Source organism: Gossypium arboreum, chromosome 7 (assembly GCF_025698485.1).
Source record: "Gossypium arboreum isolate Shixiya-1 chromosome 7, ASM2569848v2, whole genome shotgun sequence".
Classification (NCBI taxonomy): Eukaryota; Viridiplantae; Streptophyta; class Magnoliopsida; order Malvales; family Malvaceae; genus Gossypium; species Gossypium arboreum.
The window spans coordinates 102,996,595-103,020,999 of NC_069076.1; the positions used below are offsets into that span (position 1 = coordinate 102,996,595).

The window sequence follows — 24,405 nt, forward strand, 5'->3', positions numbered from 1 at the left end:
AACTCTTATTCTCTTATATTGACAACAATGCCCATACCAATCGAGTTAAGACTTAATGGATATTATATTCCATCATTTGAATAAAATAAAATATCAAATAACATATAATGTGATTTCAAAACTTTTTTTGTGTAATAAAATACTATATATCTTTTAATTTTTAAATATTTTAAATGAAAAAGACTCCTAAAATAATTAAAAATAAATTAAATTTTAATTGAAAATCACATTCAATTAAGGTGTTAATTGAAAGTTAGTAAACAATTAATACTCTTAATACAATTTTCTATCAAAATATCTTGCGGGCAATTAAGTGGTGACTGTCATGGACATGATGTCTAAATAACAATTGACATGAAAAACTCATGATGCAACAGCTCAATTATTTGCTAAATTATTTTATGAATGTTTAAATGATTTTTAGGATAAAACAGCATTTAGTTATAAACTTATCAACTTTTTTTCAACTTGATTCTTAAAACTATTTTTATGAAAATTAGTCATTAGCCTTGCAATTTAACAATTTTTCAATATAATCCCTAAATTTAAATTCTTTTAAAATGTAATAGTATATGATAATTATTCATCTCATTTTCTAAATATAAGATTAGAGATTTAATCTCTGCCTATAAAAATGAAGCACGTTCCAATCATTTGTCTAAAAAGAATTAATTACTACTATTAGCCATCCAAATTTTGATAAAAATTTTCATTAAAGCTTCGTAAAATATTTTAAAAATAAAAAGCGGTCGCATATTCAATTTCCGAGAATCATAAACCGCAATGATTAAAAGTTCAATTTTTTATTTTTTTTGAATGCAAAGTTTAATTATTTTTAATTATTTTATAGGTTTTTCCAATATTTGAGTTTTTCTAAAAAGATAATCGCCGCCTTTCAATTGGTTAGAAAGAAAAGCCGGGTGATACATAGGATTTTTCCAAAAGATAATGGATTATAGATGAAGTAGGGTTTGGCACGTTTGCCAAGATGTCTGTTTTTGGATATTCACCAATTTCTAGGACTTCATTTAGATGTGAAAATTAAATATGTTATTTTTTTTTAAATATCAAGTTAAATTTAGATAACTATTTTTACATTGAAATTTGATTAAAACTTTATTTTAATTAAAATTTAATTTTATTATGAAAGTATATAATTTTTAAAGTTTTTAAATTAATATAATGCTTAGAGTTACTTATAATATATCTCGACCCTTAAATAATAATATAAATATATTCTAGTATGTTCAAACTCATACCCTCCTATGTTGACAATAATATCAATGCCAACCGATCTAAGACTCAATCAACAATTAAAATATTGTTTTAATTAGCTTATATGACAAAATTTAAACTTTCGAAACTAACATAAAAGTTTTAATTCTCAATAATAAAACAATAAGAATTATTTTTAGGTTAAATCACTATTTAGAGCTTCAATTTGACCATAAGTCTGATATTGGAGTTCAAATTTTTCCTAATTGGTCCCATATCAGGATGTGAACTAAACAGTTGTTCACATATTGAGCCTTGAACTTATTTTTTATTCAAGTTAATTCTCAAACTTGATAATTGTTATTACATTTGGGGTATGAATGTTAGGATTTTAAAGAAAATATCAAAAATTTAGACAAAAAAATTCAGACCCTAATGTAAGAAAAATTGTCAAGTTCAAGAATTAACTTGTAAAAAATCAAACATCAATGTAGGAGTAACTATAAAACCTTAATGTAAGAATAATTATAAAGTGAAGCCTAAAAAAATCTAACCCTAATATTTTTATATTCTATAGTTAAGTTCAAATTTCCTTTTATTAGTGAAATATATAAACCAAACTCAAAACTAAAATATTATATTCAAAATCTAATATGTTATCGGTCGATCAAATATAGTGAATAATATGATTGTTAAATAAGCATATTCATAATTTATTTATTATCTATATTATTATTTAAGTTTTTAATTTAGTTAGTATTACGAGTTAATTAGAGACCCATTTGATTAGGTAAATTACGGAAATTTTCTTCGTAATTAAAATAAATTATATTACTTGAAAGTGTTTGTCTTTTTATTAAAAAACTTACATGAGCATAATTTGAACTTATGCTATTTAGCGACAATAAAATATTAATTTCACCACTAAACCAAACATTTATTTTAATATAATATTTACATTCTAATTTTATTATACGTACTTTATTGTGTCATCTCCATCAATTATATATCTATCAATACTATTATTTAAACCCTAATTGACTTAGTGTCATGAGTGAACCGCCCATCAATTACATTAGAAAATTATGAAAATATTCTTCCGTAACTAAAGTAAGTTATATTATTCTATGGTAGTTTAATCTTTTATTTAAAAAAAATTGATTGAGTTAGTATCATAAGTCAACTTGTCACTAACTTAATATTGATGTCACCAATATAAACAATTGTAGTGCATTTAATATTCTTAATATGATGTATTTACGTGTTTAAATTTCATTTTATTCACAATTTAATTTTAACTTTCTATTTTAATATCATACATATTTTATGTATTATTAATTAGTTTTAAATCATATGTTTTGTTATTTATTGTATGTTATTTTAAACTAAAATTTGTGTTCTAAATATATAACTTCTACACAAATACGCGTGGGATAAAATTTGTAATTATCTTTTTAATATCTAGAAAATAACAGTTGTACATGTTTGAAAAAAGGGTGTTATTTGTATTAGATTTTGTTCCACAAGAGAAAAACATAATGCTAAAATTACATTTATAAAAGAATTAATAAAAAATTGAGCTATTAAGTAAAATAGTAAAGTGAGTATCTTGGACCTTACAAACATTTCATATAAAAAGTAATAAGAGCCGAAAATATCATTAAATTAATATTCAATCCTTTATTTATAAAAAACTTTTAAATAATTTATTGATCAAGTTAATATCGAGTTGACTCGTACACCAACTCAATTAAATACTCATTCAATCACTTACTAAAAAAAAAAGACTTTTGAATAATTTCTTTGATTGACTTGATATTAAGTTAATTCATAAGATTAACTCAATCAAATACATTATATATAAGTATAGATGTATGAAGTATCAAAATCTGTTTCTTAAAGGCCATCATAGTCATAAATGAATTGGAAAAGTAATTGTAAGTTGGACATCAATGGTCATGGTTCAAAGCAGTATAACCGATCCCCTCCCCAAATTTGCAACGAAAAAATAAAAAGGCAATTCATCCAAAGCAAAAGGGTAAGGGTGAAAAATACAAGTCTAGGCTAAAGTACTGGATGGAAGAGAGCTTAGAACTGCATCGTGTATTGCATCTGCAAAATATGGAACTGCCTTTGAACTTAGGCCTCCAATGTTAATCCTCCTGAAACAAAGTTGGTAACCATAAATCCCAGTATCGATGAGGGAACTGATTCATTAAGATTATTGCTTATACGGTAAATGATTAGCTGGAAAAATCTTTTACCCATCAGATGACATGTAGATATGGTATTCTCTAGTCAGAAAGTCAACTTCATCCTTGTTCAATCCGGTAAAACTATACATTCCCACCTGCTTGATAATATGGCTCCAGTCACCTGGGGTCCCTGCCCGAAAAAAGGAGAAGGATGTACCCTGAAGTTTAGGTCAAACCACCAAAATTTTGGCAGATTCTCAAATAGTTCATGGTTGAATGATTGAAAACAATTCATCCTGCATTTTCTCTTTTGCAATGGAGGTTTGAGATGGATCTGTTATGTGAATGAAATGGTCAACACATATATGCTTAGTTTGGTAGGGGTATTATTTTTTACACATTTTTTAGTATATAAGTTAGCAATAGACTAATTCAAATGGTAATATTTAATCACTCTCATAAGTTATTGTTAGCAAAGTGATGGAAAAATTTTCGCTTATTTGGAAGAGGTCTTATTTTTTACCTAGAGTTTTTACTCATCTTTCTAATTTCAAGCTTAAACTTGTATAGACTATTTTTTCTTTTATGTCTAATTATTGTAATACATATGTGATAAAAAAGTTTTTTTCTCATGTTACTATACTAGTAACCAAAAGAGGCAATAGTGTAAAGAGTTTACAAACTACATAAATGGATTACCTTTGTTGCATAAAGAATCATAGAGTTGGCGGCGTACTTGGACCAGTCGATCTCTCATCGCCTTCAATTCGTTAGTCCATTTTTTGTACAAATCCCTGCAACAGGTTAAGAATTAACAAACTTAGAGACATAGTTTAGACTTGGACCATGGATTCCATGCCAAGATAATTGCTCATACACCGTTTAGATCAAAACATTCTAAAACATGGGGTTAACTGGAGGGATTGTGATTTTAATATGTTGTGGATCTAAATATTTGAGAAAGCATTTACAGATACAGAAAGAAGGAAAGAAGAAGGGAAGAAAAAGATTCAAGAAGAGAAGAAAAGCTAAAGAGAGGATACAAATTCATATATTTTCAAATGATACACCTAATAGCCTTGTTTCTCTTTTATACTAGTATTGACTAGTTCACATTAGTATCCCAATATTACCTTTAATGAAATATACGTTTACAATCTAACCCAACAAATAACAAAAGATAGAATTAGGCTTGTATGGCAATAAGCCAAACGGTTTTTCATATTGCTACTATGGAAAAAATCCAATCTCATTCATATTCTCTAAATACACATTGATTCTACCGAGTTATACTGATTACAAATTAAAGTTGCAAAAGTTATATATCAGAGTTATGATCTCTAAATTACCCATACTTGATTTTTTTTGACATCCCATCTTCAGAAAAGAAAGATTTACTTTATCTAAAATGCTAATATATTAATTTGAAAGATCAAAACCATAAGACTTGAAGATTTCAATATATCAATGGATTCAAGTATGCTTCCACATTAAATTTTTGTTCTTAATGATCTGACATGACATCTCTTGGTTTTTTAAGATTTATATCAGACTTTTATGGTCTTTAACACTTTAGCTTTTAAGGTCCAGCAGTTTCGCATTTTCTTGCATGAAACAAAAATTTGCAACTTCAGAATGCATTGCCACATTCACAAGAAAGACACTGAGTGACTAAAAAGTCTATGACTGAATTATTTTATTACCTATCCTTCAGAATGGCAGTAACAATGGCTGCACCATGAATGGGCGGGTTTGAATACAAGGGTCTTATGATCAGTTTGAGCTGGCTCTCAACCCGCCTTGCCACATCAGCTGTTTTGCAAACCTAAATCCACATTAAGGATGATATCCATCGTAGTGAGAAATATGCAGATATTTTAGAAATATTGTTCTCATATAAGAAACACATTTGATTCTTCGGAAAAGGAAAATGGGACCATGTGCATGGTCATACATGGAGATAGATATTAACTATGAAGAGTTCTATCAAAACATCTTACAATGCTAAGCGAACCAATGCGCTCCCCATAGAGTCCCATATTTTTTGAATATGATTGAGCCACAAGGCATTCGCCGCCATCACAACCAAACATGCGAATGGATTGTGCGTCATCATCAAGATTTCCACTTACCAGACCCTACAAGCACAGTCCACCAATCACTAAATGAGGTTCAAGCAGAAACCTAAAGCCATATAAATTTAGTAGTTTCTTACCTGATAAGCACAGTCAAAAAAAGGCAATAGGCCTCTCTGTCGCACCAACTGCCTGATCTGTTCCCACTGCTGACAAGTCGGATCAACACCAGTAGGATTATGGCCACAAGCGTGGAAAAGCACAATGGCTCCAGTCAAGGCAGACCCAAGATCTTCCAAAAGGCCTATCGAACACCAAGATGAATTATCTTAATCCATGAGAACAATGAAGATAATCATTTCCAGTGCAAAATAAAAATACTGCCAAATGGTGATGTTATGACCATTTTAGTGTGAATTGGTGTTCAGTAAAGGAAATTGAAAAGAAATTAGGTATATCTTGCATACAATACCCAAATTTATATGCATAATAAGCTTAATTCTTAAACTTATAATAAACATGATATATTGAACTGGTGATTCAAATCAAATTGCAGTTGCAACATGAAGTTTCAACAAATGGAAGTTGCTCAAAATGAAGTGGAGACCTTGAAAGTCTAGCACAAGTGTTTTAGGGTCATAATATCGGTAAGTCTTCAAAGTTAACCCTGCCGCAGATATCAGATTAGGATGATTTCCATATGTTGGCTCAGGAAGGTAAACCACATGCTGCAAAAGAAGGTGGACGATAAGGTTAAGCAGTCCAGTCATAACACATAACCCAATATGGTGTGAAGTTCTTTACTCGGTGGTAATGTTTTGCTAAAAATTCAGCTCCAACCCTCAGTGATAGACAACCAGAAACACATTGGACAGTAACCACTCTACTTTCCTTGATGGCAGGGCTTTTCCGAACAATGATATAAGCAGCCAACAACAGAAAAACAACTTCAGCTAAAATCAGAGTTCAAAGAAACCGGAAAAATGAAAAAAAATGGGCTCAGGAATAGCCTAATAATAACTGAGCTTGCAAATTGCTATGCTTTCTGAACATTGAGTACTTCAGCCTTGCTAATAACCAATCTTATAGTTAAAATTTTATTTCTCTAATTTTCTTTTTTTCCTACATTAAGAAAATTGATCTAATAAATTCAAAACCAGGCTAGTATTCTTGTACCTGCCAGAGCCAAACATTAGCTCAGCACTTAATTTATTAAATTCCGGCATTCCTGTTATAGGAAGATACTCCTTGTCAGCAGACCTAAATATCAGATAAATTAGAGTTCAGTCATGACTCAAGCAAGTTATGATGGCAAAATAATAATAAAATACCTACAGATCATTAGCTAGTGTCTGCTCCACTTGTTTAACAACATTTAATGTATGGCATTTTCCCTCCTGTCGTTCAACAAACAAATCCCATCAAGAAAATTGTTTCCTTCAAAGAAAAACAAGCGATGTGATATAAGGAAATGCTCGTGGAAGTTACTTTCTACTAATATTAATCGATAATTATAGCAGTTAACAGCCTAATACAACTGAATGCTAAGGTAGGATGTTTATTCAACTAAAAAAGATACCTGAAAGAACCAACCTTGCAACAATATCATAACTTTATTTTACTAGGAGAGGTAGGTGATAGGAATGACCCTATTTCTGTGCAAAGACTATAACACATGATCGAAAAACACATTCTCCAGGAGCATGCCAAAATCTTGAAATACAAAGATAAAGTATAGCAACCCCATTTAATAAATATTCTATCCGGAAATATACTTGCAATGGTCAATGTGGGTGAGAAATATCATTAATTGGCAGAAGTTACAAACACTCACCTCTGTTCGATAAACACCAATACCCAAATGCAGCTTATTGGGGCAGGGGTCCTTGCTGTAAGCAGCTGTTGTCTTTTTTCATATAATATAAAAGCATTAAAAACAAAAGAACGTCTTAATTGTTGAAGCAACAAATAGAAGGCAAAGATGCAGTGTAAACCTGTTACCAGAGATTGCTCTCTCCATCAAATTTCGAATTGGTATGCACGATCCCAATCAGGGAACGCTAGCAATCCAATTCAGTAAAACTAACGACATTAATATATAGCTTATTATAAAATTATTGGGTAAAACAAACAATTATATATAAGTTCCAAAACAGAAAACTGAAGGAACCGGAGAAGACTACAGTATTGAATTAGTTCTATAAAAGTAGCGACTTGCGTACTAGATCGATCCACGTTCAGTGTAACACTAGTGTAACTAATTTATCAAAATACTGGTATTGCTAAACAAAGATTAGAAATGCTAGAGAACTTCATATAAAACATCCATTTTGGTCTATCTAACGTTGACATATTCTGTACCTGAAAATCAGTGTCAATGACAGTTTCAAGTCTAAAGATATAGCTTTCTAATTTTCAATTAGAAGACGGGCACATTTAAGAACCAATTTCGACATAAATTCTTGAAAACAGATAAAGGCATACAGATCAAGCACAATAGTCAAAGCCCAGTTGAAGCGATGAAAGGATCTTGAACCAGATTGGACTTATCAATTCCTAATTCAGCACTTACTATAATGGACGAAAGAGCACTGAAAAGTACTTCAAAGCAGTGAAAAAAGCTAAAACTTCTTCAATTGGAAGAACACAGAACAGTACAGTAATGGAGTGAGGAGACACTGACTAAAACAAGTTGCAAGAAATATGCAATTTTCAAAGCCAATACCGCGTAGACTGGAATATCCGGAGCTAAAGTAATGTCCTGAAACAGAGAATCGCCATTTGAGTGGATTCTGGTCGGCTCCATAGGCTTTAGATACTCCATAAGAACGATGATACAGTGAAGAGGTAAATTAGGAAACTATTATGCTTATGATTCGTAAAATTATCCGCTTTCCAAATTTGAGTTTTAAATGGGCTGGAAATATATTTTATACGAAGGATTCTCGGTAGAAGTCCCACTCCCACGAGCACTATCATCCTACTAGTCTAATTTCATTTTGTTCTATACTTCTCATTACTCAAAAAATAAATATTAAATTAAGTTCATTTTGTCTTGATTAAATTGGTATCAATATTATTATTAGTACAAAAGAATATGAGTTTTAGCGTATTGAAATATATTATCTTTATCTTCTTATTTAAGGGTCAAGGAGAAATATCAAAAGGAGCAGATGAGGAGCTATAAGTAATTTTAAACATTGTATAAAAAAAAAGACAAAAACTTATAAAGAGATTAATGTTAAAAAGTACTAAATTAATCCTTCTACATGTAAATTAGTACTTTTGATAATCCGTTTAATTGCCATATTTTTATTATTATTTTAATTAATTTTAGATATGAGTTTTAGTTAATTTAGGGTTTAATTGATAATTTTCTATATAAATTTAACAATTGTTCAATGTGTTGGAAAGCGGATTGATATGTGGATCGTATGAAAAATTTAGCACGTAAGCTTAAGTTGACTTAAAAAATTCTCCGATTCTAGAATTATAGATAAATATCTCTTTTAAGAGATTAATTAAATTAAAATTAGATTTATGAGTAATTAGTTTTGGTTTAGATTTCGATTGATAATCAATACAAAAGAGAATCGTGAGACTCGCAATCCTACTTAAAATATTCAATTTCAGTTTTCATTAATTTTTTGATTTAGGAAATAGGCTCAGCTATCTCATAAAGTCCTAATAACATCAAGTCAAAAAAGACTTGTTGATTCGATGTTGTGTGCCGTAAAGTTGAAAGAACTTATGTGGCTTGTAATTGTCGTAATTCGTCTACCTAAAAACAAATTGATGTGACCAAATTGAATGGGTGGTTGGATCCATCAATGGAAATAACGATCAAGCTTAAACAACCCGGCACGGTTGAGGCCGTTGATTTGAGCTAGGTTCTTCTAGTTCTCAAGGCTAATGATGAGCTAACTCATGGACATGGAGTTAAAGGTCATTCGTTCGGTAAGAGTTAATTGTCGGGTGTTCTCCCAATTAATCTGCGCATAGAAAGGCTGGTAATTTGAGGCGTTTCCTTGATCACTATAATTAACTTATCAATTGGAGGAGAATATTTGTTGTCAATGATCAGTTTGAAGCTGGAACCAAAATTGTGCTTGAAGCTAGAGTGTTGTCTATTCAATTTATTTGGTTTTAATTTCGTTTTCATTATTTCAACTTCATTTTTGTTTTATTTTTATTTTTATTTATTTGTTGTTATTTATTTTCCAGATTTAATCATCTTTTTTATTTCATACAAGTTGGCACAAGTCGTGGGCACAAAAACTGCTTACGACACATTCTAATTATAAGGAAATATCCATTTGGATAGGTCAATCTCTATGGGATTGACTCTACTCCCTATACTCAAATTTAATTTCGGTTTTAGGCATAAGAAATTATTTAAGTGTTAATTATATATATTAAATTGGTCCCTCCAATAACTTGAAATTCCCAATAATGTATTGCATATAGAACCAATAAATAGACATGAATGGAAACGATAAAAAGAAATAGATCGCATGTATTACTATCCATAGTGAATTAGGAGGGGCCGCACAATTGCCACCAAACTTTGCTATTTTGTTTTTCTTTTCTTTAATTTATGAGTAATTAGTTTTGGTCTAGCGTTAGGCCAATAATTGATCCGAGAGAGAACCATTAGACTTCTAATCATTCTTAAAATCTTCTACTTTGGTATTCGTTATTGTTTTCGATTTAAGAGATAGACTCAGCTGTTTCACAAATTCATAATAACATCAAGTCAAAAAGGGCTCGATAATTCAGTGTTGTGCAACGTATAAGTGGAAGAATTGATGCAATTCGTAATTGTCATAATTGATCTACCGAATAACAAATTGACTTGACCAATTGAGCGAGTGATTGGATTCTTCAAGGGAAATAATGATTGAGTTTAAACAACCTAGCACAGTTGAGGTTGTTGATTCGAGCTGAGTCCTTCTAGTTCTCAAGGCTACCAGGAAGTTAAATTGTAGATACAAATTTCAGAGTTGTTCGTTTAGTAAGGATTATTTGTCGAGCGTTCTTGCAGTCAATTTACTCATGAAAGGGCTAGTAGTCTGAGGTGTTTTCTCGATCATTATAACCAACTTATCAGTTGAAGGAGAAGATCTATTGTCAGGATCAATTCAAAGCTAGAAACAAAATCGTGCCTAAAGCTAGAGCGTTGTCCATTTGATTTATTTAGTTTCAATTTCGTTTTAATTATTTCAACATCATTTTTATTGTTATTTATTTTCTAGATTTAATCCCCTTTTATTTTGTATAGGTTGGCACGAGTTGTGGGCACACAAATTGCCTACAACACATTCTAGTTATAAAGAAATACAGATTTGGATAGATTAGTCTCTGTGTGATTGACCTTGCTCCCTCTACTCAAATTTAATTTTGGTTTTAGGTGTAGGAATTTAGTTTGGGTGGATTCGACACCCACTAGCTTTTATTAAAAAATTATCCAATCTTACTATTAAGTACTGATATGTTTAACGAAGCAATCACATAGTAAACATGATGTATTAATATATCTTGTGTTGATATGACAATGTTTAAAAATTAAAATCATAAAAATAAATAATTTTTTATAATTATTTGAAAATCATTTTATAGGATGAATTTGAACAACTGATTGTCTAGGTTCATCTTGAACATGGTTTTTTAAATAAAGTTACAATATGACTAAGTTCTTCAACTCTTCCAAAATTCGAAATCTAGTCCCTGTATTTTTACTTTTAGAAATTTAATCCCTCAACTTTAAACTTTTTAAAATTCATGTCTAATTATTAACACTGATAATTTTTTGTTAAATTCAAATTTATTATAACGATATTTTTTAATTACATGTCTATCATGTGAGTTTTTTCAAAATATCATTAAAAACAAAAGAAATTCTAAAATTAAAAATAAAAACTAAATTTTAAATATTCAAAAATAGATAGACTTATGACATATTTTTAAACCTTTAAATAATTATTAAAAACTGATTTATTTTTTATTATTTATCATAATCCAGACTGGTATTTTTGGACTTTATGCACCCAATCACGGAGACTGAAAATGTACATCTAATCTAACAGTTAATAATAAAAAGTACAACAGGGGGCAAAAATCGGCCACCGCCAATCCCATTATCAGTAGGCCCAACGGACATGTTCAAAGTTGAATGATAGCCCACTTCCTTGCATGTTGAAGCGCAAGTTTATTTGATAAAAGATTAATTCGAATTTCGTCATTTTATTTTATAAATTTAAAATCATCCAAATTCGATCCTCGTTTTTTGTAAAAATTAAAGAATCAGTTGAATCATTGATAATTAAATGAATTCCAGTAGTTGGTTTTCGATTTTCGTTAATTTTTATATATAAAATATTAAATTATTGATTTTACTATTTTTATATATAAATAAGTTTTTTTCAAAATTTATATATAATAAATTAAAATTAAAAAATTAGCTTCTCAGATAAAATTCAATTAAACTTTTTTATTCTTTTTGAAGATAGTTAAACCATTATTCTAAACATGCTAGAAACCCCAAATTTAGGGCCTCAAAAAGCAAGTGAAGAATCTAGTCAGGCCTTTATCATGCTATAGTTGTGACTTGTGACCTAAGCCATTGCCTTGCCAGAAAGTGATATGAGTATGACTGCCTACTGTTTTCCGTATTAACAATTTCAATGTTATAAAAAGTTTTAAAAGGATATTCCAACGGCATCAAATTAATAAAAAAATTTAGTGGTTGAAATTAAATAAAAGTTTATAATACAATGTCAAGGCTTAAAGTGTAATATTATATAGGGATGAATTTTGAAATTATATATAAATTTTGATTTAATGTATAAATTTAGGTTGGTGTAATTATACGTATGAAATTTTGATTGTGGTCCAAATGTATATAACAAACTATAATTTTATTTGAATCATATACATTTTAAAAAATAAATACATCAATTTATTTTTATATTGAATAAATATAATTATTTTGTAGCAATATATAAACATAAAAATGATGCTAAATCAATAATTGTATTAATAATTTGTGAGAATTGAATCAATAAAAATTTCATATATAAAATTGTACAAAACCAAAGTTTATGTATAGTTTTGAGATTTATCCCTTTATATGATATAAAAGTGAGAAATAAATCTACTAGCATTGATGTAAAACTAAAATAGTTTTATACTTTTTCGTATATTTTTGTATGATTAATATTTTAGCGATTCAACCATTGAATTTATCGATATAATTGTACTTATCATGCATGTAATTTCATTAAACGATCCAATATCTCTATCATATTGATTTAAAGTATTGTATATATATTAATATTTATTAAACGGTTGAAAATTTTTACATAAAATAAATAATTAGAAATTTTAAATTTATGTCAAAATTAACATGCATAATTTATATAAATAGAATATGAAACATGTCAATTGAATCATTAATTTTATACCGATGTAAATAACGGATACCTCCTAAAAAGTAATCCGGTCCTAATTTACAACGTATTAAAATTCATAATCAAATTTATATTAAAGATAATAACAAATTGGGTGGTTTCCTTTTGTTTCCTTTTTTCTCGTCTGTTTTTTTTATTATATAACTTTGTTGCTTTCCTTTTACACATTCTTTGTTTGTTTAGATTCTGCCTCTCCTATATTTGGTCGGGAGTTAATTCAACTATACAACTAAATATAAAATAAAATATAACTTTAAAAAATATTAAAACATGTAAACTTGTTGATTAATCGGATTATTAATCTAAGTTCAAAAGTTGATATGATATTTTAAAGTATTTAAAAATATATTAAATTTAAAAATAAATTTAGGTAAAAAATTATTTAAAATATTAATCGAGCCAAGCTCAAGTTTAAATATTAGAGTTTGAACACGATTTAATAAATTTTAAGTTTATTATATATTGCCTTCTATTTATGTGTTATGTAATTTATATTATATAAAAATTAATTATATCATATTATAAAGTAAATATTAGAAAATATGTTAAGTTGTTTAGCTTTTATAAGTTTCATAAAATTATAGTACTAAAAATATTTTATATGTAAAATTATTAAATATCAAATAAAAATATTATTTTTTTAAAATAAAAATAATATGAGCAATGTAAACAGGTTGGGTTAACCATTTATAAATGTAGATGATTTGAATAAAATTTAAGACAAATATTTCAAGTCGGACCAGACTTGAGCTACATGCTATTAGTATAATACATGAGCTTGACCTAAGCCATAAACAACTTAACGTACAATTGACTTAGCAATAAAATATTATAATAAATATTGGTATATTAATAGAAACAACATTCTTGTAACACCCTTTACGCAGTCTAGAAGAGCGAGCGAACAAAGAGCGATACACTGACAGTCAGAACAACAACAATCAATCTATCTTATCGAATATTATTTACTCAACATGTTTTACATACATTCAACAACATCCCAAACAATCATGAGTCAATACAAAAAAAAAAGTCAAAATGAATTTAAAACAACATTTGGAGCTCTAGTTACATACACCATGAGCCAAGTACTCATACCTAGGACTATGGTACCTATATTTGGGTTAAGTTTCAACTATTTTACTTTCGATGTTTTCATGCTCCAATACATTAGAGGGTTGTACCGATACTTGATCACAATACTGAAACTCGAGGCCGTATACAAATACAAGCCTCCCTATTTCAAAATTTTAGCTATTGACTTCAAAAGTATCAAAGCTAATTAACGGTCTGAATAACAATACTCAGCCAAGAGATATCATTGCATAGGTATGGAATATCGATACTTCAACTTAGAAATACAAAATCAAGTCAAAACAAATCATCTAATCATGCTTCAAAGTGAACCTAAACATACATGACATAAAACCAAGCCAACACTAACGTATTTGGCATATTAAAACATATCTAAAACATGCAATTTTAAAATCATACATCAATTAAATCAAAATTTGACTACCACAACAATTTAAATGTCAACTTAGGACAACATCCATTTCTAAAATTCTTAACAAAACCTTAATTCAAAGCCTCACAATCCAAAATAACAAGTAATGTAATATGTACCAAATGGTCACAATACTAATAACAACCATTATAGAAAACAAGCAACAAGAATTACTAACTTTGAGGTCCAAGGTATATGCTAAAACTACTAGTAAGCAAAAAATCTTTACGGAAACAAAAGATCCATCGAGACTCTTGCAAATTAATGTTACTCAACTCAATGAATCACTCTTAAATTATTTGTGACTTGCGCACGAAACATCAAATCTAAAAACTCAATGATGCTCAACTATTTTCTAACACTATCATATAAAATAGCTAAATTAAAAGCATATTATACAATTAACATCATAAATCAACATATTTTATCATGGCATAATAATAAAATAAAATAAAATAACAAACTTAGCAACTACTTTATGTGTTAACATATACATAGAGAAAGAGCAAGTTGACAACAATTATTAAAGTTGCTTTGTAATGTTATATAACAATGGAGAGTTCACTCGTGGTATTTTAGCGTAACAACTTCATAATTAAATAATGTTGTAATTAATAGACAAATATTCAGAACTTAATTATAAATTGTTTGAGTTATAATTATATATGTCCATTCGATTCTTTTGCTAGCTCAACATAACCCAAAATAGATTGTATGTAGAACCAATACTTCATAATGAATGAAAACAATGATTAAGACAAATAGATTGTATGAATCACTATTTGTAGTAAATGTATTCTCTCCTAAGTACAAAAGATGACTTAGAGATTAAATTGAATTTTCAAATTATTATTTAATTGATTGAAATCAAATAATTGAAATTCAAAGTGAAAATTAAATTAACTACTCATAGAAGGTTTATTGAACAAGGTAATTAAATATATTTCATCTTATATTCTAATATGGTAAAATTGTCATTACTTTTAACAAATTTTGAATTTGGTTAAGAAAAAATTAATTGCGAAAATTAATTAATTAATATTTTAGAAAATAGAAAATTGATTAATTGGGTTGGTTAAATTACATGTATTAGTTAAAAGTTCAGATGACACATAAAATCATGTTTAGTACTCAAGACGAGCGCAACAAGCCCATCCCAAATGAGAGGAGCAACAAACCGTAGTGTTTAATAGGGTGTGTGGTCGCCCCTAGTGTTTCCTAAGTAGGAAAGTATAATTTTTTCCTATTAAGATATTATTATTTAATTGCTCATTATTTATGTAAAACTCTTGCAACATTTTCCCAACAAATAAAAATTATGAAACGGCTTAAAACACACCAATTATTCATAAATTTTGAGTGTTATTACTCTATTAAAGTATAGTGAAAATTTATTTACAAAATAAATTCTATTTTCTTGAAAATTTAAAGTTTTGGTTTCTCATAGAAAGAACTAATTTTCCTACAGAAAATTAATTGAAAGTGTCCATTTTGTGCGGTTGATTTGTAAAGTTAAAGCTCACACTCTAAGCAAGCCGGAGTTTAAGAATAACAGAGAGGATTGTTTGATAGAAAGTTAATAAGTAACTTAGATCGCCTCGCACAAAGTACATATACTAATTCAATCTAGAGTTTATTACTATAAATTTCACAATACTCGAGTTTAAAAAAAAATTAAACTTCCACAATGCTACAAACATTGTTTTCTTAACCCGCTTTCCAAAAATATGTTGTGGAAATGAGAGGTAATGATGGAAGAAGTACCTACACATGTATGCTTTATTCTAAAGTTGTTAAAGTGGAGGTATACACAAAACGAAAATCCATCTTACTAGCAAAATGGGTGATGTTAAGCCATGCAAGCAAGTGCTTTCAAATGTTCGGTTTTGAATGCAAGAAAACTTGGCTAAATTTGAAGATTAGAAAAGAGACTGCACATTGACGAGAGAAGTAATGAATTCATTAGGGCGTAGTGTGCATTAATTTGAAGATGGTGTGCCACAGGAGCAAGATGTTAGAGTTATTGGTGATGGAAGTGGACCATCAAGAAAAAGAAAAGTAGTTCAAATATTACTTCTTATTTCCCTAGTAGGAAGTGTCGAATCACAACTCATTATCAAGGTGTAGCGACGTAAAAATTTTGGTTTGGGGTCGCTAATTGTGGCGATTAAAAACTTGGAAATTGAAATTTGATTTAAAATAAACCGGGAGTCGCCACCGATCATTTTTTCTAGGTGTGATCGGACACCCATTAGATTTCCTTTTTTAAAAACGAGAAAAAGGTCGAGTTAAGGTCTATGTTAAAAGTCAGAGAAAAATTAGGGTTCGGGAGTCGGTTACGCGCGAGGAAGGTATTAGCACCCTCGCGACGCCCAAAAATTAGTATCTCATAGACAAGTGTTGTCTTGATTTTCAAAAATATGAGTTTAAAGTAATATTCAATCGTGATCCGATTCAAAAGACGAAAACTTTCAATTTTTGATTTCCTTTTTTGAGAAGGGTATACCGATTAAACACGACCCGACAAATTCCACTCATCATAGCAATGGAACCGTCGACTTGGTATTAAACCGATATGTTGCCTTTGATTATCGAAATTAATTTAGAAACAAGAACGTGATTTTTAAAACGTATAAGACATAATGAATACAGAAATAAATAAACAAATGAAATGACTAGGTATACATATTGAAGCAAATGACAAACATAACAAAAATATTAAAACAATAACCGTGCATGCAAGACTAAATATAATAATAATATTGAATACGAGAAAACAATGAATATATATATACATGATATTAAGAATATATACATAATATATTTTGCACACACATATATAAGTAATAATAATGTTGGAAATGTACTATATATATATTATTTGAGCTAGTAGTGATAAAATAAATAATTAATAATATTGAAGTATATACATAGTAATAAATAATTAAAACATATATATATATATGTATACATAATTTCAATGTTCAAAACATATTAATATTAGTAGTAATAATATTACATAAACATGTACTTATATATATACATAAGAGATATATACCTATAGAATAAAATACATAAATAACACAATATTTAATATATACATAATACAAAAATAGTAATGTACGTAGTATAAATATAGAATACACATAATATATACATATATAACAAAACACACACTCAGATATTACAATAGTAATAGTATTGAGACACAAAGAGAACAATATGATATAATTAAAACACCATATACAATAAAAGTAATAAAATAATGGGAATAAACCTACATGTAAGAGTATATATATATATATATATATATTTAAGCATACATATAATAATAACAATATTAATAATAAGTATAATAATAGTATTGAAATATGAAAACAAGTAGAGCATTAAAATACTAAAATAAAATAACTAGAAAAAAAACTAAATATGAATACATACATACATACGCATACAATAAGAGTATATGCCAATATATATAGTAACAACGATAATAATAATAATAATAATAACAATACTAATTATAAAAATAACAAGGACATTTAATAAATATATGAAAATAAACGGAAAAAGGACTGAAATTAAAATAAAAACGAAGTTATGGGGCCAATTTAAAATAAAAACAAAGAAAAGGGACTTAATTGTAACACGCGCATAACTTGGAGGGTCAAAAGCGCAATAAATCCCGGTATTAAAACGCTGCGAAACTTGAGGGACCAGGATGAATTCGGGGCAAAACCTTGGGGGCCAAATTAAAAATAAAAAAAACATTGATTGTAAACTCCCAAAAAAGCGGAAGGGCTAAAAGTGAAATTAGCCCTTCCAAAGAAAAACACGCGGATCCTCCCTGGTGCGGGTCGGGTCGACCTGACCCTGAGCCTAAACGGCGCTGTTTTAAGGGTTAAGGGGGGGACCAAAACGGTCCGTTTTGGTCCCTTATATAACACAAAATTTTTTTAAAAAAATCATTTGGGCATAGCAGAGAAGAAAAAAAAAGAAAGAGAAGGGAGAAAAGAGAGAAGGAAGGAAGGAGAGGGGAAAGGAGGAGCTCCTAGGGGCTTGCCACCGAGCCTCACGGCATGGCAGGTGTCGACCACCGTACAGTGGCCGGAGAGGTAAAAAACTCCAATTTTTTTTTATTTCTTATATTTTTATATTATATTTTCATATATTTGTCGTATTTTTTTGATATATGTATTTGTGAGAAAATAAATAAAAATGACAATAAATATAAAATCACCTTCTATTTTCGATTTGCGATTTTGTGTTTGGTGCGCTGATTTGGTGTTTTTTTTGTGTGTGTTGATATCTGTTTCGGATGATATTCCTGCTCTGTCTACTGGCTTTTGTTTCTCTTTTGAAATATATGTCTGTATTGATAAAGATCTAAAAAAGAACCCCTTTATAGTGTTTCATTCGGCTTTTTATAGCCTATTTTGTTACACTTTGTTATTATTTTTTGCTTCTGTTGCTTCTGCTTTGCTTGTCTGTTGTTTTTGCAGGGCATGGAGGACCAGACGCGTGCGTGGAGGCATGTGACGTGCGTGGGGAGTGGTGGTGGTAGTGCGCAAGGTGGCCAATGGTTGGCCACTGGTGAGAAGCGGCGGCAGACAAGATGGGAGCTAGGGTTTACTGCTGAAATCTTTTAAGCAAATGGGCTATTAGGATTTTAAAATTTGGGTTCAGATAGTTTTAGGCCTGGGATTATTATGTAAATGGACATTGGACTCTTTTTCTATTTGGGGTTTTATTATTTTATGGACCTAGGCTGAAATTGGCTATTACACAAGGTTACATTACTAATTGTGTCAAGATATTCATGAAGCTGCATATTGATCGAGTTCGACATTATATATAGCATGAGACTAGGAACCATTGTCAAGACACATTTTCCATGGAAGGATTTTCGTCCATTCTTGCAAACAAACATATTTCAAAAGGTAGAAGATTGGTTAAAGAATGTTCTCTTTATCGAAAGTCTAATGATAGCTTAGGAAGTGAGTTAGCTCTTACTTTTAACAAAATTAGAAGACTAGGAATTTATCAAATATGTTACTTCTCTGTTTATAAAATTATAATATATTATTTCCTAGATAAGGGATGGAGGTTCTTTGGTTATGGTGCTCTTGATTTTCAAAAGTTGCCGATAAAACATTTCAGTCAAATAGCTTCGTCCTCCAGTTGTGAACGAAATTGGAGTGTGTTTGAAATAATACACAAAACGAAGAAATAAATTAGAGCTTCAAATGTTAAATAAAATTGTCTTTGTGCATTGTAATCTTGGTTTGATGAATAGGTAAGTACTAATATATTATTAATTTTGTTTAATTATATTGAATGAAACATTAAACTAAACTAATCTTTGTGCATTATAATCTTCGTTTGAATCAAACATTAAAACTTAAACTATATTGCATTAGTTCATATAACTTTGAACAAGAACATCTCTTTGGATCCTATTGATGTTTATATTATTGATGTTGGTTTCGTTGGTTCAATTTCAAATTTTCAATATTTAAAATATGATTTAAGAATGATAATGTTAATATTTTAATTGCATTTTAAATGTTTAATTGATGTTTATGTCGTTATTATTATTTATTTTTCTAATTTTTTCCTATTTATTTTGATTTTCAAAATTTTGAGCGTTGAATTAATGGTCCAACCGATTGAACTAAAATTTTGTTACATGGCTAGTTTAACTACTAGTCCATTATATAAAATTGTTCGAATAAAATATATTAATTTCAAAAATAACTTTATTTTTAAGAAAATTATTGCTTACTATTCATTTTGACTTAATGTATCAGTCATTAATATAATGATTTAAAAGTTAAAACCAATTAAATTAAATTACTACTAGAATTCAACTTATTTAAAATTAAACATTGCAATATGAGTAATTCTAAGAAACACTTATACTATATTTGATTCACTAGAATAGAACAAAGTAAAAACGTACTAGCTATTCGTTGAAAAAAAATTACATCTTTTAGTTGACTAAATAGGAATAGACAAATAATAATATAACATTGTTTAGTTGGATAAAATGATATTAAAAATACACAAGTAATAAGTGTAAATTACTAGTTTTCCTTCAAGTAAATAATAATAATAATTAGTTTATTAAAATATACATATTTTTATTTAGTATTAATAGTATTACTTCATCAAAAGTAATATTAATAATAATGTTTAGTAAACCTTTTAAAAAACATAATGTTTAGTAAAAATATTAAAATATAATTTTAAAATAAAATGTAAGATGTTATACTTAAAAATATATTTATAAGTCATATTTTATATAAACGTATAAAACAATATAGCCAATAATAAATAAAATATAATTAAAATTAATATCTTTTTTTTTTAGTTTTTTTTTAAAGATAAAATGCATCATTTCATTAAAGAAAGCAAAATCAGTACAAAATATAATCAAACGACATCTTTTACAAAAAGGGCTTATCAACTTTTAAAATACTTCAAAAAAAAGTTCTTGAATCCTTTCAATTCAGATAGTCTCTTTAACTTAGTTCTTTCGCCCTCTTGAGCAAATCCATTTCGAGTCTGCTCACATGCGAGAAAGAGCAACAATGGAATCTAATTCCCTCCCATTTCATAAATATGCAATTGTCGAGGTTACTGGTGATCGATTATAAGTATATTCCTAAAGTTTCCTAATAATTGAGGTTGACTCACCTTCAATAATAATTCGAAGAAGACTTAATTCACATGCAAATTTGAAAGTTCGGAGTCTTGCAATGGCTTTAACCATGAACGGCGAAGCTGCATGGTGTTTGACGTGTTATGAATTTAAGTTTTCATCACAAATAGTTTTTCACCTTCTCTTTATTTTTTTCCTCTTAGATTTTTTTAATTTTTCTTTTGAACTTTGTAAATAATTTTTGGTTTATGTTGAAGATGTATACATTGGGTTTTTTGATACGTTAAATTTGTTTTTCATATTCCAATTAAGCTCTACTGATTAGTCGGTTGAAAAGAGGGTCGACTCTCTTTCCTTCCCTCCTTTTTCTCCCCTCCCCTCGCACTGTCCTTTACTTTTAAGGGTACATCTAAAAATTTTATTTCTATTGCTATTTTGTGTTGCATGTAATAGTTATTCTTTGATATCACTAAAGAATATCTATTTAAGAATAGATAGGAATAGACAAGAAATAACATTCGAATGACCAATTCTTCCAACCAAACCGTTGCATTATCGGACGTTATTGAATAAGAGGGAAATGATTGTTTAGTTCCTCCCAACCAAACGTGCCATTATTGGTGTCGAAACCATTTTTAAAAGGGAGGTTTGAAAAACGGGGTTCGACTTTTTGAAAAATAAAAATGGGAGTCACCACCAACCTTTTTAGGTGTGATTGGATCACCTTTATAAAACATTTTGGTCTACGAAATTCAAGAAAATAGGTTCGGGAGTCGGTTACGCACAAGGAAGGATTAGCACCCTCGTAACGCCCAAAATTGGTACCGAATTGATTATTTATTGTCCTAATGTCGAAAATTTGAAAAGATTTTAAAACTTGAACAATTTAAAGTTGAAACTTGAGATTCCTTTGTTCCGAAAGTATACAAACATTACATCCAGCATGTTAGGACACGATGTTTTAAATCCTCGTAACTAAAATTATCTCATGATTTTGAAAATTTATTAAAAGGATATTTGGTTATTTAGTCAAACGAAAAATCGCAACCCAAAGATGGTAGGGCACTATTTCCTAATTTCTAAACACCAAACATTGCCTTATTTAAGAAAAACTTTTTCAATTAAATGAAATATTTTTTTAAAACAATGAATAATATAGAATTTAATAAAAAATAGTTTGATATAATACTAAAATTATTAAAAAATAAAATATAAAAGAGAATTAAAAATCAAGGAAATAAGGATTAAATCAAAATAAAAAAGGTTGAAAACGAAAATGAACAAAGAATAAATAAGAACAAACCGTAGAAAATAAGAACGCAAGAGGGAGAGAAATTTGAGTGAATGCTCTTAAGAATTCTTATTGCTTCCCAAAACTCAAGTGATTTACAATGAAGGGAGAGGCCTCTATTTATAGTTGAGCCTCCCCAAATCCAACGGTACAAATCAATTACATCAATGGTTAAGATTAAAGGATATCTACAAGTTAAGTCTCCAAGATTACAAGATCATATCTTCAAGATTGCATATCATATCTAAGATTGTATCATATCTAAGATTGCATATCATATCTAAGATTGCATATCCTTAAAGATTATATTTCCATATGAGTCAAGCTTATAGATGGACCTTAAATTTTTTCAAGTAATGGGCCATTCCGATTGGGCCAAATTATATGTTTGTAATTTTGGACTGAACTTGGACTTCATTTTTTTTGGGTTTATTATTTTTATTTTGGACTTATTTCGGCCCGCAAAATTGAGTGTTCATACTACCCTCTTTGCTCATTCTTTGTAACAGAATAGAGCAAAGACTATAAATGACCAATTTTGCCCTGCTCGCATGAGTCTTGAGTTCTTGATCCTTAATCTTCTTTAAATGGCCTCTTGACGGCTTCAATCGCTTCACCGCAACTCAGGAAGGCGATATCTGCTATCTTTGATCTGCTCCCTGTCTAATACAGAGACTCCAAATTTGCTTCTTCAATCTGCTCCCCGTCTAGTACAGATATGCCAAATCTGTTATCTCCGATTTGTTCCCCGTCTAATACAAAGATGCCAAATCTATCATCTTGGATCTGCTTCGATGTAAACACATGAAGGTCAGATCTACTATGTATTTAATCTACTCCCCATCGAATATGGAGATGCCAAATCTACTATCTTCAACTTGTTCCCTATGAACACGGGGATGCCATGCTGAAATCTTCAATCTGCTTCGCTGTAAGCACAGGAATGTCAAATCTGCTATGTTTTCGATCTGTTCCCTATAAACACAGGGATGCCAAATCTGCTATCTTCAACTTGTTCCCTATAAACACAGGGATGCCATGTTAAAATCTTTGATCTGCTTCGCTGTAAGCACGGGAATGTCAGATCTGCTATGTCTTCGATCTGTTCCCTGTAAATACAGAAATACCAAATCATCTTGGATCTGCTCCCCGTCAAATACGGAAATGCCAAATCTGTTGTTCTTCTCTTCGATATACTCTCTGACAATACAGAGACGCCAAATCTTCTATCTTCGATCTGCTCTCTGCCAATACAGAGACGCCAAATCTATTATCTTCAATTTGCTCTCTGTCAATATAGAGATGTCAAATCTGTTGTCTTCGATCTGATCTCTACCAATACAGAGATGCCAAATCATCTTAGACTTGCTTCAACGTAAACACGTGGAAGCCAAATCAGCTATGTCTTCGATCTGCTCTCCGCCGAATACAAAGATGCCAAATCTGTCATCTTTGATCTGCTCTCTGCCAATACAGAGATGCCAAATCTGCTATCTTCAATCTACTCTCTACCAATACAGAGATGCCAAATCATCTTAGACTTGCTTCAACGTAAACACGTAGAAGCCAAATCAGCTGTGTCTTCGATCTGCTCTCCGCCGAATATAGAGATGCCAAATCTGTCATCTTTGATCTGCTCTCTGCCAATACAGAGATGCCAAATCTATTATCTTCGATTTGCTCTCTGCCAATACAGAGATGCTAAATCATTTTAAACTTGCTTTAACGTAAACACGTGGAAGCCAAATCAGCTATGTCTTCGATCTGCTCTCCGCCAAATACAGAGATGCCAAATCTGTCATCTTTAATCTGCTCTCTGCCAATACAGAGATGCCAAATCTGTTATCTTCGATCTGCTATCTGTCAATACAAAGATGCCAATTCATCTTAGATTTGCTTCAACGTAAACACATGAAAGCCAAATCAGCTATGTCTTCGATCTGCTATCCGCCAAATACAGAGATGCCAAATCAGTCATCTTTGATCTAC

The 24,405-nt window shown here is 29.6% G+C and overlaps 1 protein-coding gene across 1 annotated transcript; it reads right to left on the reverse strand.

Moving 5' to 3' along the window:
* Positions 1-3,107: 3,107 nt before the first annotated feature.
* LOC108452303 (aspartate aminotransferase, cytoplasmic-like) lies at positions 3,108-8,478 on the reverse strand. Its single transcript, XM_017750112.2, has 12 exons — positions 8,211-8,478; positions 7,320-7,391; positions 6,821-6,882; positions 6,662-6,745; positions 6,290-6,389; positions 6,093-6,213; positions 5,626-5,789; positions 5,411-5,548; positions 5,114-5,235; positions 4,110-4,204; positions 3,480-3,600; positions 3,108-3,377 (listed from the first exon to the last, which is right to left on the reverse strand). The coding sequence occupies exons 1-12, from the start codon at positions 8,307-8,309 to the stop codon at positions 3,275-3,277; spliced, it is 1,281 nt and encodes a 426-aa protein (XP_017605601.1). The 5' UTR covers positions 8,310-8,478; the 3' UTR covers positions 3,108-3,274.
* Positions 8,479-24,405: the final 15,927 nt, after the last annotated feature.

Excerpts from the sequence above, each read along its gene's own strand:
- LOC108452303 (XM_017750112.2), bottom strand. The coding sequence starts at position 8,309 with ATGGAGTATCTAAAGCCTATGGAGCCGACCAGAATCCACTCAAATGGC. Across the intron at positions 6,883-7,319 it reads TTGGTGTTTATCGAACAGAG|GAGGGAAAATGCCATACATT; the intron begins GTGAGTGTTTGT and ends GTTGAACGACAG. Across the intron at positions 6,746-6,820 it reads CAGACACTAGCTAATGATCT|GTCTGCTGACAAGGAGTATC; the intron begins GTAGGTATTTTA and ends TCTGATATTTAG.